This window comes from Elgaria multicarinata, chromosome 7, assembly GCF_023053635.1.
Source record: "Elgaria multicarinata webbii isolate HBS135686 ecotype San Diego chromosome 7, rElgMul1.1.pri, whole genome shotgun sequence".
Taxonomy (NCBI): domain Eukaryota; kingdom Metazoa; phylum Chordata; class Lepidosauria; order Squamata; family Anguidae; genus Elgaria; species Elgaria multicarinata.
In genome coordinates this window covers 16,095,435-16,113,225 of record NC_086177.1, presented here as the reverse complement: position 1 = coordinate 16,113,225, position 17,791 = coordinate 16,095,435, and the positions used below count along the sequence as shown (strand labels likewise).

At 43.0% G+C, this 17,791-nt stretch overlaps 1 protein-coding gene across 1 annotated transcript in view; it reads right to left on the bottom strand.

The window, feature by feature from the left end:
• ANKH (ANKH inorganic pyrophosphate transport regulator) overlaps positions 1-17,791 on the bottom strand; it is a 103,505-nt gene that overhangs the window by 4,008 nt on the left and 81,706 nt on the right. Inside the window, exons 7-9 of the mRNA XM_063130233.1 lie at positions 14,939-15,031; positions 12,551-12,646; positions 341-470 (exon numbers count right to left, since the gene is read on the bottom strand). Of these exons, the coding sequence (XP_062986303.1) occupies positions 341-470; positions 12,551-12,646; positions 14,939-15,031 (319 nt within the window). The remainder of the gene's footprint in view (positions 1-340; positions 471-12,550; positions 12,647-14,938; positions 15,032-17,791) is intronic.

Genomic DNA, 17,791 nt, shown 5'->3' with positions numbered 1-17,791 from the left:
TGCCATCTCCCACCTGCAATCTAAACAATACAGGAAGGTTCCCCCAATTTTTTTGTTTTGTGAACCGCCCAGAGAGCTCCAGCTATTGGGCAGTATAGAAATGTAATAAATAAATAAATACCCCACCCTGTCTGCTGTTTGTATTAAACTAGGCCCAAGTCCTGCTTCTTGGTGCAGTTGCACTAAGTGTAGAAAAAACACCAAATTATGGCAATATCACTTCAATTCCTCCAGTAGAACGTGGCCAGACGTTTATACAGAGCAGGGAAAAGCCAACAGGAATGCTTAGGATGAATACATAATTTTCTGGATTGTTCTTTCCCCTCCCTTTTCTCCATACCTGGAACTGGGAAAAAGGAGAAGATACGCAGAGGAATGACACAGAGCTCTGCAAAGGCAAAATCGACTCCAATTATGTCTATTAAAATCTTCTCTGACACGTTAGGAGTCCAAAACATCACAAAGCAGAGCTGGAAGAGAACCAGAAAACAAACATTAAAAACTGGGCACTATCTCATACCTCTAACTTTCACATAATTTGTAAATGTTTAAATGCGTCTAGAGGCTGCTAGGAACCACTGTAGTACATTTTTACCTAAGAATAAATAAATACACATTTCAGACCCTACGAGATTTCCTACCCTCCATGCAGAATTCAGTCTTGTTAGGAAATCTTCCTCTTCCATGTAACATCTTTTCCTAGCTCCATGAAATAGCAACCACTCCTGCTTCTTTCAAGAAGTACAGCTCACTATAAAATATCGCCAAACCATATTAGCACGACGTGTCCATGGGTCTGATTTTGTGCTTCTTGAACAATGCTCCCTATCTCCATGCTGCATTTTGCAGGAGAGGTGGTTAAACACAGGGGATGTGCAGAAGCAGTTTGTGAAGTGGCAGGGGTCTGCTGCTCAAAGGGAAAAAAGGAAGTTACCACAAGCCGTCAGGCTAATAGCCTAAATTGGTACTTATTTTTCAAGTTTATTTCTGAATTCTCACAAAGGAGGGGTTTTTCTATTGATTTCTAGAAGATAAAAGGTTTCATTCAACATTGTTGGGCCTTAGTGAATTTTGTTCAGCTCCATAATTCAATGACGGTCAACACTTTGTTGACATATTCTTGGAAATTTATTCAACGGATGAATAATTAAGACTAAGACAAGAGATGCCAAGCCAGACCGGTGAACTGTGTATTTGTAATATATTATAAAGCAGCTCAACCTGTCTACCTTTTAAATGATGGGTGGCAGAAACCTAAAAACCTGATAGTTTGGTTTTCCTATGGAGCACACAGCTTGTTTATTGTTATTAATGAAAATGTTGGATGAAGTACATCTGTCCAGGGTCATGACATTCTAGCTGAAGAAAGGAATGACTGTAAAAGAATAAGTGTTCTAGATGGGGAAGGGCTATAAAAAGGACTTTACAAAACCAGTGTTAGGAGACACCGTTCTTTAACATTTCACCATGTTTCTCATCCAGAAAGTGGTCAGTGCTAAGCACACTTCCAACTGATAAACTAATCCAGACAAGTATTATTATTATTATTTATTATTTATTTATATAGCGCCATCAATGTACATGGTGCTGTACAGAGTAAAACAATAAAATAGCAAGACCCTGCCGCATAGGCTTACATTCTAATAAAATCATAATAAAACAATAAGGAGGGGAAGAGAATGCACCAAACAGGCACAGGGTAGAGTAAAACTAACAGTATAAAAGTCAGAACAAAATCAAGTTTTAAAAGCTTTAGGAAAAAGAAAAGTTTTTAGCTGAGCTTTAAAAGCTGCGATTGAACTTGTAGTTCTCAAATGTTCTGGAAGAGCGTTCCAGGCGTAAGGGGCAGCAGAAGAAAATGGACGAAGCCGAGCAAGGGAAGTAGAGACCCTTGGGCAGGTGAGAAACATCGCATCAGAGGAGCGAAGAGCACGAGCGGGGCAATAGTGTGAGATGAGAGAGGAAAGATAGGAAGGAGCTAGACAGTGAAAAGCTTTGTAGGTCAACAGGAGAAGTTTATATTGGATTCTGAAGTGAATTGGAAGCCAATGAAGAGATTTCAGAAGTGGAGTAACATGGTCAGAGCGGCGAGCCAAGAAGATGATCTTAGCGGCAGAGTGGTGAACAGAAATCAACGAACTGATGTGAGAAGAAGGAAGGCCAGTGAGAAGAAGGTTGCAGTAGTCCAACTGAGAAATAACCAATGCATGAACAAGAGTCTTGGCAGAAGAGACAGACAAAAATGATCGAATCCTGGCAATATTATACAGGAAAAAACAACAGGATTTAGCTACTGTCTCAATATGAGGAATAAAGGAGAGCGAGGAATCAAATATAAAGCCAAGACTATGAGCTTCCTTGACTGGAGTAAGTGTAACATTATTGACAGTAAGAGAGAATGAGAGATGAGGAGAAGGTTTAGGAGGAAAAACAAGCAATTCAGTCTTTGCCATATTAAGTTTCAAATGACGGTGAAGCAACCAATCTGAGATATCTGAAAGACATGCCGAGATACGATCGTGAACATCAGGAGAAAGATCCGGAGATGAAAGATATAATTGTGTATCATCGGCATACAGGTGATACTGGAGGCCATGTGATTGAATAAGATTACCCAAGGGCAACATGTATAAAGAAAACAACAACGGGCCAAGCACCGAGCCTTGCGGAACCCCTACTGAAAGGGGAAAAGAAGACGAGCTGCCATTAGCCAACACGTTGAAAGAGCGACCCGCTAGATAGGAGGCAAACCAGTTATAGACAGAGCCACAAAATCCGAGGTCATGAAGGGAATCCAAAAGAAGATCGTGATCAACCGTGTCAAAGGCTGCAGTTAGATCAAGGAGAATAAGAACGGAATAAAGGCCTTTAGACTTGGCAATAAGAAGATCATTGGTAATCTTAGTAAGGGCTGTTTCAGTGGAATGCAAAGGACGGAATCCAGATTGAAAAGGATCCAGAGCAGAGTTACTAGAAAGAAAATCAAGACAACGAGAGTAGACCACACGCTCCAGGATCTTTGAAACAAAAGGCAACAAAGAGACAGGTCGGTAGTTAGACAGAGATAGCACATCAAGAGTAGGTTTCTTGAGAATAGGAGAGACTGTAGCATGTTTAAAAGCAGAAGGAAATGAACCAGAGGACAAAGAAAAATTAATAATATGAAGCAAGGAAGGGAGGATAGCAGGGATAAGATTAATAAAGACCCGAGAAGGAATCGGATCACGAGAACAAGTGGAAGGCTTCGAAGAGCGCAGTATTGTAGACTGTTCATCAGCTGAGACCGAAGGAAATGCAGAGAAATTTGCAGGAGGAATTGACAGATGAAGAACAGGAACTGGAAGAGGAGCAGAGCTGGCCAGATCAGAGCGAATAGTTTGGATTTTAGCATTGAAAAAAGAGGCAAAGTTATTAGCAGCCAGAGAGGCGGGGAGAGATGGTGGATTAGGCTTCAGAAGAGAATTGAAGGACGCAAAGAACCGCTGAGGATGCCTAGCATTTGACTGGATCAACACTGAGTATCCACACTGCTGGTAACTTAGATCACAATCCTAAACAGATATATGCATGTGTGTATATCCTATAAAGCTGGCTGTTCCCACTTGAGCATGGCCATGTTGAGATCATCACCAGGCCCATGCCTTCCCATGTTAGATGGAGAGCAACCAAAGAAGTCCACAGCTGTCCCATACATGGAACGTGAACAGAGGCTGGAAACTGGCGGAGTTGGTCTCACCCTGTTGGCACACAAAAACCAATCTCCTACTGCTCTTTAGCTCAGGGGATGGAGGCATTTTGTGCTTCATTGGTTATTTTAGGGAGGATTTAGTTCCACTAGTAAAACGGAAGCAAGTAGTGTGCCCTTTAGTTCAGCTTAGAGGTAAAATAGCAAAACTAGGGAACAGTAATAATTATGTTTTAGGTGATTTGAAAATAGCCCCCAAAAGTGTCTAGTGAGAATATTCACTGTACAAAATTTGGGTTGGATCCAGATTCAGAGGATGTACTTGAACTGGGTCTACTTGTAAGTATGGCTAAGACTGGATCCAACTCATTATCTACAGAATATAACATAGAGGATTCCCCCCCCGCCCCAAAGGAGTTAGCCTTTTGAGGTATCGCTCACACACACACGCACACACACCAATTTCATTCAGTTAGGCTACTCTTGCCCACGTGGGAAGAAACATGCCTAACACATGTCCTGCACATGCAGAGCAGCCCACTGTAGCGTTAATTAATTCCTTCAATTTAAAGAGAGTGACAGAAAGATAGGTAGAGATTCTTCCACTTCAAAGGTTGCAATGATCTAGTCAGATTTTTTAAATATGCAGCCTGCACCTTCTTGTACAAAGAAGATAATGTACGCAACAGGAAATGCTAGGAGATGCCGAAAGGTGCAGTACCACAGGTGCAAAATGTTCAGCACACAAATCGGTCATGTCAATGGGTACATCTACATCAAATACAATGTCATAAAGATGTCCAATAAATACAGAGTGGCCCAGAACTGCTTCTTTTTATTTGTATCTCTTTGGGGAAACAGGAAGCTGCCTAATACCACGTCAGCTCATTGGTCCATTCAGCTCAGTGTTGTCTGAAATCCTGAGGAGTCGCTACCAGTCAGGGTAGAGTGACAGGGGCTCTTCAGGATTTCCCTGTCCTTCCTGGGATTGAACCTGGGTGCTCTCGTTTGCAAAGCATGCATTCTACCACCAAGCTACCTTCCCCTAAGTAATACCACCACCAACTGCCAAGAGCTTTGTAACCAAGTCTCAGTAGCCATGATCCAAAGGAGCTACATAACACAAATGTAGGGTCTTCATCTGGAACTTCTGCTACTGCAGTTCCCATAGCTGATGAGGCAAGCTCTTTGAAAACTAAAACAGCAGCTTGGCTCATCTACTCTAGCAATTGCAGTGCCTGAAACCTCACAGAAAACACTGGCTCCTTGCACAGTTCCTTTGCAATTGTCTCCTTCTACTCAATCCCCCTCAATACCCACTTCCAAATTGGAACATTTCCTCTTTTCTCCAATGACTGGAGGGGTGGGGAGAGAGAGAGATTCTGGACTTAATGGCTTTGCAGGCTCTCCTCTTTAGATCAGGGGTCCCCGGGCCACGGGCTGGTAGCGGTCCGTGGCCTGTTAGGAACCGGGCTGCACAGGTGAGCTGCTTTCATCCACCCACCCACCCCCAGCCCCAGCCCAGCGTACCTGGGCATGGGGCGCCATCTCGCTTGCCCAGACGAAGTGAAGCCAGGATGCTGGAGCAGGCGGATGGCTTTGGAATGGTGCGCCCGGCCGGAAGCCGCTCTGGGAGAGCGACTTCCGGGTGCACCGTTCCGAAGCCGCCCACCTGCCCCAGCGTCCTGGCTTCGCTTCGGCTGGGCGCTCACCCAGCCGAAGCGAAGCCAGGATGCTGGAGTGGGGCGGCGAGCGTGGCTTCCCAAACCGGTCCCTGGTGCCAAAAAGGTTGGGGTCCGCTGCTTTAGATGGTATTGTGTATTACTTCGCTTACTTCAAAATCTGGTCAGCCAGCCCTGTTGCATTTGCAGTAGGGACCCAAACTTCAGTGGCACCATTGAAAAAGAAAATGCTTCTAACCAAAAGCTCTGTTTTGTTCAGATGCCAATAGGAACAAAAAACAAGAGAAATTTAAGCATCTTTTATTAAATAGCTACCTCCTCATTACAAAAAAGCAGAACTTTATTTGCTGTTTAATTAGCCCCTGTGCATTCTGTCTACTCAGGAACAAAATGCTACTTGTACTGTAGGCTGTATCTACAGAATGCGCCTAACAGTAGAAACACACATTAAAAGTGAATTAAGCTGTGTAATCACACCACTTTTTCTGTTCTCTAGCCATTTTTAATAAAACTGTACTTAAAGCTGACGAAGACTGCTCAGTGCTATGGCTACTTGGGTTAGCCACTGGATAACCCTCTGCAAGCAGTGTTAAGAAGTAGGCTGCTAACAGAAGTAAAGTAATAATACATGGTAATGAAAATTAGTTAGAGGTTTTAGAAACCAAAGCTGAGTTGCATCATATAACTACTCTGGAATCTCTCCTGCAGATCTGCAGGGGACTTGTGTTGCAACAGATGGAAAATGTAGGATGTCTGAACTCTGCACTATACTCTGTTTCCTCATTTAGCATGACTGAAAAATTATTTGAAGCATTTCTTTAATGGCATTGTGCTAAATCGAGAGGTTGGCCCACAGGAAGCATGTCTACGATCATATAACCCTCACAACTGCTCATCCCACCCCAAAAGTTAATATTGTTGAATGCTTTTGTTGTAGCCTTTCTATAATATTACGATCTGATCATTTATGAGTTATGATCTATAATGTTTAAAAAGAAAAAGACAATGCTGCTATTGTCAATTTATTTATTTATTTATTTATTTATTTATTTATTGCATTTCTATACCGCCCAATAGCCGAAGCTCTCTCAAGTTTACTAACATACTTGTGACACAAGCCAGTACAAAGAGAGGCAATCTCAGAGTAAATCAAATAGCAAACTTAGGTGATGTGTCCCAACACGATTGTAGCCAAAATGAGAGCACTGAGAAACACACGAGAGGTATTAGCATGCTTAAGGGAACCTCAAGGCTTGCAAAAGTACCCTCCCTCCCAAAAACACACACACTAAGGGGGCAAAACACAGTGCAATGGGGACTGAACAAGCTTAGTAGCCGTGGAATGTAAAGGGCTAATTGGAGAAGAAAAACAGGAAACAGGCTGGAGCGTGATGAAGTGCCCTTTTCAACTTCTATACAGCTTATAATATCTAGCAGGAGCAAAGGATATATTATAGGGTGACCATATGAAAAGGAGGACAGGGCTCCTGTATCTTTAACAGTTGCATAGAAAAGGGAATTTCAGCAAGTGTCATTTGTATATATGGAGAACCTGGTGAAATTCCCTCTTCATCACAACAGTTAAAGGTGCAGGAGCTATACTAGAGTGACCAGATGTAAAGGAGGGCAGGGCACCTGCAGCTTTAACTGTTGTGATGAAGAGGAAATTTCACCAGGTTCTCCATATATACAAGTGACACCTGCTGAAATTTATTTTTCAATACAACTGTTAAAGAGACTGGAGCCCTGTCCTCCTTTTCATACGGTCATCCTAATAATATATTTTATGAACAGGAGTGCTGCTGCTAGGAGGTAAAGCTGTTAGCCTCCTTGAGTGCCATGGTTTGGCAGAAACATGGGATAAAAACTGATTAAATAAATAAATAAAACACGTCAACGTTCTTTTACAGGCCCATTGTCTGGTCTGATTACCAAGTTCTGAGTGACTAGCAACATGAGCATTTGGGGCTTTGCAAAGCCACTAGAGAAAAGCAGGATAGCTCATAACAGTCACAAAGAGTGGTATCTTTGGCTCATGGTCTCTTTCCCCAAAAACAGCACAGGAAGGAAGCAGAAGCTATAGTGTGCTTGCTTGATGTAACAGTTAATCCAGCCCTGGCCTGGATTGGCGTGCACATGCTGCTGAAGCATTGTTTGGGAATTATCAGCATTCTGTTCAATATCATCAATTAATGAAATTTCCCAGGAGAGCTTAGGATGGGGATTCTTCACACTCCTGTAATTAGTGATATTGCTTACCAGAAGAAGTCAATGTATTAGCATATGTCTTATTAGAACGTTTTCTTACACAAGCAGTTTCATTTAGAGGCCATAAAGACTTCAAGCAGATAAGGAACAGCTGTTAGACTTAAGGATAAGTGAAGGACCCAACTAATTAATCAGATTAATGAGACTTTTGATTAAGAACATACACCAACTCACTCTGAACAAATTATTTTTAGAAGCCAGGCTCAGTATACAGCTGAACCAGAATTGCTCAAAGTGAAGAAGAGGAAGGGAAAAGATCAATGTTGCTGGAAAGCGTTCAGCCGGTATCTTTTTAATAAGATATTTTGACTTACCTTAATGATGCTACAATAACAAAGGCAGTGTCTCAACAAGCAAGTACTCATAGCAGGCATGCACAACTCTGAGGGTCCCTGTTATATTGTTATTAATTCAAGAAGGCTATTATAGTTCCACTTTGAAAGATTTCAATGAGAAAGATTTACACTGGAAATGGTGAACTTTCAGCCCTGGGCTGGACGCCGCCCCTGCGGGTTCCCTGTCCAGTCTACAAGCTTCTGCTGCTCTTATTTCTGATTGGTGATAGGGAGATAAGAGGGTATTTTAAGGTATTTAAACTTTAAATAGCCTACATAGAACTGAGCAGTCCTTTGCAGGCACAAAAGCTCTTGCACTAGGGCTTACTCCTGAGTATAGACATGCATAAAATCGAGCTGTGTTTTGTATTTTTGGTGGGAAAATGCCCAAACTGGTAAGAATTACCTCTGGCCCTGTCCACTTTGCCTTCTCTGTCCTTGGCTACATGCCATGGGTTTAGCCCCACCCACTGCTGGGATGCAGTCCCTAAATTGGAATTTGTCCCCAGAGCTGCTAAAGGTTCCCCACCCATGGTTTAAACATATGCTTCACTTTCCTGATGAAATCACTGAGATTTAAAAGTGCCCCGAGATTGTTGCAAATCTTTTCTATTCAAATGGGTGGTGGTTGCTTTGTATCTAAGTGCTGACTTGTTCCTTCCACACTGAACTTTGCTTTTGCTTTGAAAGAGGAAGAAGGAGAAACTCTAGTGTGGGGGAGGGAACTTTTATTGGTCCAGGGGCCAAATTCCAATTTGGGGAGAGTCTTGGGGTCTTGCAGGCAAGATGGGGGACACCTATGGACTGCATGTGACCCTTGGGATGGAGATTCCCTATCCCCAGTCTAGTGGATGCTGACATCAAAGATCCCAATGTTACACTTGTAGTACTAGAGCAATACACCAATGTTGCAGCTCAGTGGCAGAGCACATGCTTTGCATGCAAATGCTCCCAGGTCCAATCCCTAAGGTATCCAGGTAAGGCTGGGAAAGAGTCTTTCCTGAAGGCCTGCCAGCTGCTGAAAACAAGCACTGCCAGTCAGTGTAGGCAATATTAAGCCATATGGACTAATGGTCTAGCTCAGCATAAAGCAGTTTCCTAAATTACAGCCTCAGCATTTGCTCAGATAGGCCATCTTGTATCCAAAGACCTTGGGAATTTGAATGCTGTGCTTATGGCAATGGGAAGGGAGGAAGAATCTAATCTGAAAAGAAGGAGATCTAACAGTGATCCATTGTTCTAAATGTCGCCTGGCTGCAACAATGGACTGGATGAGGGCTAATAAACTGAAGCTCAATCCAAACAAGACTGAGATGCTGTTAGTGGGTGGTTCTGCTGACCAGATGGAGGGTGTTCAACCTGTTCTGGATGGGGTTGCACTCCCCCTGAAGGAGCAGGTTCGTAGCTTGGGGGTTCTCCTAGAACCATCTCTGTCACTTGAGGCTCAGGTGGCCTCGGTGGCACGGAATGCCTTCTACTAGCTTCGGCTATAGGGCGGTATACAAATGCAATAAATAAATAAAACTAGGCAAGATCATTACTTTTAGGATATCTGCAATCTTTTCCACCCAGCTGCACTCCCACTCGCCAAAGCACAGCCTTCCTTCAGTCATTTCTAACTCCCAGAGGAATAAATTTCGTTCAGGCTGAGCAATCTGGCTCACAAACCTCAGTAATCACAGATGTCATATATTTAATAAGATATCCATATTCTCAAATAATGTCATCCATACCCTGCAATATATTACAGATAACCCAGTGGGGTATCCCTACTGACATACCAAAGATAACTTCCTAAGGGCCCCATTCCTTACACATTGCTTAAGGCTCTTCTCCCACTTCTGTATGAATGAGGGTTGTGTATTTGGTTCAGATGAATCCCAAACAGAAGCAATTTGCTTTGGAGAGATCTGGAGCTTGTTCAGGGTGACATGGGTGTCCCCCAAAGCAGCCCAGACCAAATCAGGTTCCTCCCAAAGCTTCAAGTCTGATTCAGATATTTGGAGGGACCCAGATAACATGTCTATGAATATCAGTACATTTCCCTTCCCCCTCTCCAAGCTCTCCTTATAAGGAAAATGGCAGGGAGGGTGGAGGAAGGGGTATAGTTTTGTGATTGACAGCTTTAGGTACCACAACTTCAGAGCTCCCCTGCCTCCCCACTTTCTTTCTGACTGTCTGGTACAGCAGAGGGCAGGGCAGATCTTCCTGCTAAAGATGTTGACTGACAGCAATATATAATAAGGGGGCACCAGCTATATGGGTGGTGAGAAATGAGGGAAGGACAACCCCTCTCTGCCTTAAATAATATGGGGGAAGGGGCTTTTGAGTAAGGTTTTATAGGACAGTAGAGCACTACTCTAGGACAGTGTGTGTTTGTAAAACACAGTCACAAAAGAAAATAGCAAATTGCCCAGAAAGGAGGAGAAGGGAATCCCTTATAAAAACACCCCAAACTTGCCCCCATCCTATATAGAGGGTTGGTTTGCATATTCACCAGCACCCACTACGGCTTAAATAAGCCACAGTGGGTTGTAGCACGTGCTGGCCACCACTGTAAATATTCAAGCTGTGTCAGGTGGTTGCCGCAGCTTATCGTGACGTGCGAACCCATGCACGGTGGTTTGTTGCCATGGATAAAAAGCCACCCCAGAAACGACAGCCCATGGGTTCTGAGTGGCTTATTTAAGCCATGGCGGGTGCTGGTAATGATGCAAACCGGATTAGTGTGTCCAAGCTCTACAGTGTATATCGAACAGGAGCCAGTTCTCTGTCTATTAGTTTCTTCCAGGCATGTCCGGCTCCTTGTTAATACACAGAAAATATGCTTTCACCTCTCAAAGCTCCATCATGTGACTCCCCAGTGAGCAAGAACAAACAGGGAGATGAGTAATGACTGAACCAGGCACAGTCAGCAGATAGTCATCGGTGATTCAGCACTGTTCTGTGCTCTTATGCAACCACGGATCATTTCTAGCGCTGGGAGAGGAAGGAATGCACAGATGCTGCCAGTGGGAAAGACTAACTACATGGCCACCATTCCCCACACCTTAAGTATCTTTGCTTTTCACCTGTTGAGTTACCACAGGTTGAAGCAGCCCCTCTGATTTCTGTGCAATCACAAAATGTAGCGTTTATACAGTGGTTTTTGAGCGCTCAAAATACTTTGCATAAATGATTTCCATAATCTTTACAGCAGCCCTTTAAGGTGGGGTAGCATTATTGTCTCCATACTGCAGAAGAGGTAGAGGCAAAGAGATAGTGTGCTGAGAGGCAGTGTGGGTAATGAATTAGAGTGCTGGACTGGAAGTTGAGAGATCCAGGTTCTAGTCCCCACTTGACTATGAAGCTCATTGGGTGACTTGGGCCCAGGCATTGACTCTCAGCCGAACCTACCTCACAGGGAGAAAAGGAGAAATGCAGGTTGCTTACCCGTAACTGTAGTTCTTCGAGTGGTCATCTATGCATTCACACATATGGGTTTTGCGCCTGTATGTGTGATGCATAGAGACCACGAAGAAGAAATGCAGGTTGCTTACCTGTAACTGTAGTTCTTCGAGTGGTCATCTATGCATTCACACATACAGGCGCAAAGCCCATATGTGTGATGCATAGAGACCACGAAGAAGAACTGTGTAAGCCACCTTGAATTCCTTGCAAGAGGAAAAAAGGTGGAATACATTATTATTATTATTATTATTATTATTATTATTATTATTATTATTATTATTATTATATAGTAGCTGAGCTAAGTCAACTCATTGAGTGCATGGCTGAAGTGAAATTTTATTTTCCTGGCTCACAGTTGAACTCTCTATGCCATATATACCAGATACATACTCTCTCTCTCTTTCTCTCTCTCTTTCTAGTATATTTATACACACACACACACACATATACAGACACACATATAAAAGGATGAAAAGGTGTATTTTGTTCTTTTCCCAGTGAAAGGGCTGTTCTGACATCATGAGAGGATAAATCCCACATTCAATGCCCATGCTACAAAGCCCAATATTACAGTTCACTGGAGCCTAAGATTAGAGTGTTGAACCAGGAACAAGAGGAGACCAGGGCCACAGCTAGACCTAAGGTTTATCCTGGGATCATCCAGGGTTCGCCCCTGCCTGAGCACTGGATCCCCTGTGTGCCACCTAGATGAACAGGTTTGACCCCTGGATCATCCAGGGATAAACCTTAGGTCTAGCTATGGCCTTGGATTCAAATCCCTACTCAGCAATGGAGCCGACTGGGTGATCTTGGGGCAATCACAGGCCATAGCTAGACCTAAGGTTTCTCCCTGGATCGTCCAGGGGTCAAACCTGTTCATCTAGGTGACACACAGGGGATCCAGTGCTCAGGCAGGGGCGAACCCTGGATGATCCCAGGATAAACCTTAGGTCTAGTAGCCACAGTCTCTCAGTTCCCATCTCACACAGTTGTGAGGATCAAACAGGGGGTGGGGATGTGTTAGAACACTATATGTCACCCTGAGCAATTTGGAGCAAGAGTGGGATAAAAATAAATTTAATAAATTAATAAATAAAAATAAATTAGTGGTGAGATGATTGACTTCTTACCGTTAACGATAGGGCCATGCAGACAAAAGTGAACTTTTTGATATGCGTTGCTGATACAGTGCTGCTTGTGTTCACCATTTTATTGCTGGGATTATTCTAGGATGAAAGGGAAGAGGGGAACAGCGTTAACGTTAAGAAGAGCAGCCATGTTGGTCTGTAGCAGCAAAAAACGTTGTGGCTGCAATCCTATCTCCACTTACCTGGGAGCAAGCCCTATTAACTTCAGTGGCACTTCTCAGTAAACACACATAAGAATGCACTTTGAATCTTAGAGAGCAGTTGATATGTTGGCACGTGCAAAGACAAGATACGTTGTCTGTTGAAACTGTTTATGGAAATAAAAACCTAGCTCTCAAATGCTGCTGAATTTGCAGTATGAAGGAGCTAAGGATTTTGCTTATTGCAGATACTGGCCACAATCCAAAGAAGCTGCCCTGTATGAGCCTGAAGAGCTTTCCCACTGATGGGAATTGAAATGAAAGGCATTTTATATGCTTGCAGAAGTCCACTTGCCACAGCCCACCACAAGGGCCCTAAACGAATGCAGGCCTCTGGACCTCAACCATGAGCAAACAATGAGTTCATGAGTTTTGCATTGGAACTCTAAGCATCTTGCAGCATCATAAATGATCATACAGGCCCAGTAGCCTTGTGGTTTGGTTGCTCCTAGCCAACTGGGTGCAGCTCTAACTCATACAAGGGACAGGAGGATATTTTTCCATGTCAACAACCACTGTGCAGAATGGCTCAGAGTTCACTAACCTGCTCTGTTTGTCCAAAGCTTGAACTCCCTTACCTCTTAATGGGAGTTTAAACAAGTACAGCCTGCGGTTTGAAGCAGAAAGATGCAACTGCAGATGCTGAACACCTGACAAACTTGTGTTAGTTTGTTTTTAATTCTGCTCCCAGGAATAGATGGGTACAGCCGACCCAAATCACTGCACTAACTCCTGGCTCATTACATCTCCAATTAGCAAAGGAAGTAACCTACAGAAAACCAAGCCCTGAACACCTGGTTTTTATTCACTCTAATGATTTGTACACAAGTTAAGTGACTCAATGTTCTATCCTGTGCAGAGATTCCACATAACGCTACGCAAACATTTAAAAACCCTCTGCCTCCCCTGAACCCACCCTCAGTCTATATGATGCAGCTTCTGAAAAAGCAGAAAGCATGCACAGAAGGTAGTTGAAGAAGTGGAATCCTCTATGGGAACTGTCAAGGTCGAGCTAAGGATAAAATGAATACACATTTTTAGTTATTTGCTGCATGTAGCCAAAGTTAAAGCAGAAAACAGAAATCTCTCTTACTTAGCACTTTCTCAGTGAATTCTTTTTATCCAAATAATAAGAGACTCATTACTTAGGGTCTAAACAAACAGACAAATAGAGGGACCAATGGGATCATTTACTGGGTGTATAGTAGAATGGGCCTTAGGGGAAAGTTTCTTGACAAATGTTGGCATTTATAGGCCTTTATAGACACACCAACTGTGGCCTTGTACAACCCCCTTTGCTGAGGTGCAAGAGACAAAACAAAGGAAAGATCTCAGCCTCTCCTCTCAGTGTCTCAAATGAGGGAAGATCTCAGTCTCTCATCTCAGTCTCTCAAATGAGGAGGTTAGTATCAAGGGGTGGTGCATGCCAATCAGCCAAGGAGGAATAAAGGGCATGGAGCCACGGACCTGAAGGACTCCTCCCTTCTTCATATCTCAGTTCTTTATCCAGGCTTCTACCATAGTTGGGACTGGCTCAAGGTTTTTTGGCTATCCTATGCAGAGTAGGTCAAGAGTGCTCCAGTACAATAGTATTCCTAATGAAATTGCCGGGGGTCCTTGGGCACATTCTTAGTTTGCATGGGAAATCAGTCATGCTGTAACCAGCTTCTGGAAGGGCAGGCTTCTAGCATGAGCTGAGTGCTCCCTCAAATGCCCTGCAGCATCCGAAGGTTCTGGGGTGCACTCTCAGTTAACCAAGGAGGCCTAGTGTGCTGATGGCACCATGATAGTTGGAATTCCATGCCAACCTTCTGGCATGTGGTTCCCCTTGGATTGTGCCTTCATAATTCCAACTGCAATTAGTTCCCTGCAGTAGTCCTCTCTGCAAAGAGAATTGGGCAGAAGGACCCAATCGCTTATACAAGTACAGCAAGCCCAAGAGATGGAAAACATGGACTCACAGATACACAGAGTTGCCTCATCATCAGTACTATATACTACTGCAGAGCAGCAGTAGCAGCAAAACCTTGAAGATTCAAAGAATCTAGGTTTGTCTCATTTCTTGCAAACTTCACACTGCTTATGGAACCAATTTCTCAGAGAACACACTTGGCAAGGATGTATTACAAAGGGACTCTAAAAGTGCTCTCATCACAGAAAACAAGCTCACCTTGTCAAAAGCAGGATAAACAGCTCGAATCTCTGTCAACCAGCCATATGGCATGTGCCCCACTGGATATGTAGCCGTCAAAATTGCCACCGCCTAAGGCAAGGGGAAAAGACAGAAAATTACAGGTCAAATCCTCAGAGAAGCTCATTAAACTTTCCTTTTAGCAAATATTCAGATAATTCTGGTACGGTTATACCAGCAGCATTTTAGATGGTCAAGCTAGCAACTAGTTCATAGCTACAGCGAAGGCAAAAAGCTAAGACTAGCTGAGTCTGTGTCTTTCATTTCTAGGAAGGTTCTATTGCAGGGCTGGGGAACTCTGGCCTCTCCAGCTGGTCAACGCGCTGATGAAATTGTATCATTTCAAAGTGGCACTTTGGAACGTCACTTTTGTTCTGCATTTTTCCATTCATCTGATGAGCCTTCCTGTTTTTGATGCTACATTGTACTGAAATAGGCTACTGCTTTGTTCACAAAGTAGCACCAACCACCATTCATTAATAGAAAACTGTTCCTCAATTAAAGAAGAAGAAGGGGTGCAGAGAGAAGAGGAGGAAAGTACAGAAGGATGGTTTACAGTGGCCTCATTCAAATGTAACCCTAAACTGTGATTTCATGTTACAAGAATGAGCTGCAGAGATCCTTGGAGTCACCTGCTTCCCCCTCTCTGGTATGATTCCACTATGGTCAGCGGAAACATGGAGTGAATGAGTCCTTAAGCATGGGAACCAAGATGCCCAGGACCTCAGACAACCATTCACTTGTTCAGGTCTTTCTTAACAGCATTAGAAAAGTTTTGAAAATCATTCTGCATTGTCCTTCCCACTGCGAAGACTCAGAATCTAACTCTTCTCTTTCAAATGCAAGTTGATTTCAAATCTGTACATCCTTTCAGACTTGTTAAAAGGAAACCATTTGGGAAATAACAACTCAGTCTTCTGGAGCAGTGCCAGGTTTTAAGGGCCCTTGGGTAAGGCGCCCAATTCTGCTCTTTCTCACCACCCCTGTCATCTGGGCCAGAGCAAAAAGCAGGTGAACAAGCAGGTTGCAATGGTGAAGATGAGAAAGTCCAGGGGGCTCTTGTGAGTAGGCTCCTGCTGGGGTATGGGCCCTGAAGTAAAACCTATTGAATTCAATGAGGATTACTCCTAAGTAAGTGTAAGTACAAGTGTAAACTAACCTATCTTACACTGTTTGTTTCTCTCTCTCCCTCATTTCTTCTTTTTCTTAATCATTCCCCTTCTATTGTAAAATGATAATGGTTTTGGTATGGCACTTTAAGACTGACTAGTGAAGCAATATATTATGAACAGTTACTAATATATAAAAATGGTTTTTTAAATATTAGTAACTATATTTGTTATATTTAGATCCCCTAAAGCTAGAAAAAACATTTTAGCCCATTTCTCTATCTGCACTGTTAATGTTAATCATGGTTAACTTCAAACCAGAACTTGTAATCAAGATTAGATGCTGGTTTTGGAAAGCCTGGTTAAAGCTATTTATTTAAAATATTTTTGTACCACCCTGCACCAAGTAAAGCAAGTTACACAATTAAAATGTCAAGCAATTAAACTTGCTTTTAACTAGCAGGTAAAACAGAGCAATCAGTAAGATTTTAAATGCCTAAAACTTAAACGCTCCAGAGAATAAAGAAAGAGTTGCCTGGCACTTGAGAGAAAGCAGGGATGGCACCAGGCAGGCCTCCCTAGGAAGGGCATTCCATATCCTGGATACTGGTGCAGTGTGAATATTGATGCGCACATAAGACAGCACTATGGCTAGCTTCGAAAATGGAAAGGGGTATCAGGAGCACAGAGACCCAAGGCATGATTCCAATCTCCTAGCCATGGTCAGGAAAATCAGAAGTGTTTCATCTGTGCTAGGCCAAATCTAAGCAAAATAAAATGCCTGACAAGAAAATCCAGGAATCAAGTGAAATGTGCATGCTCATTATTTTTCAGAGATGTCCTTCTTTTCTCCTCCTGCCAAGATCAAGGACTACTGGCAGCACCCTGTATGGAAATTTGCAGTACACTCAGCTTGTGTGCTGGCAGGATTTCCCCACTGTTGGTGTTGCCAGCGCTTTCTTGTGCAGCAGTGGTGCTTTCAAAAACGGAAGCAAAAAGAACAAATGAACAATGGACACTAATTAAGTCAGCTATCAGCTGATAATATGAGAAGCATTTGCTTTCAAGGGAATGCATTCTTTGCACTTAGCAACTAAAACATGTAAGAGTGGTATATTTAAAATATTAATGGCACAAATTGTGGCCAAAAAGTACAATCTGTGCAACTGAGCATTTCCAGAATGAGATAAAGCTACATAAAACAATTCTAGATCTGTCCTCTTATATTGCTTTCATGTACAAACAGTAATATATAATTAAAACTCCATGTAGCTCCTTGCCCCTCCCTATGGCTAGCAGACTATGCAATATTGGCCTCTACTCATTCTTAAAAGCAACCTCATATTGGCTCTAATTCTTCACTGGAATGTATCAACCATTGAACATATTCCTGTGCGAGACAGATAAGGTTTCTGAGACAGTCTGGAGTTTCTGAAGGCAACCATATAGAGGTCAGCTGCCTCTAAGAAGACCCCATTTTTGACTGAAATGTTTAATCATATACAACTCAAGATTGGAAGCTGTGCTGTTATCCCGATAAAGCTGTTCATGCTATCAACTAGTAAATATCTCAGCAGGTGCAACGCTGAGAATTGGACTGCTCTTTGGATATGTTGCCTCAGCTGAGTAAGGCAGGCCTGCATAGTAGTTTTCCCACTCTTTGAGCAAGTCCCACATGACTTACTGAAAGAAGTCCCACATCAAGCTGCCTCACACAGAGCTC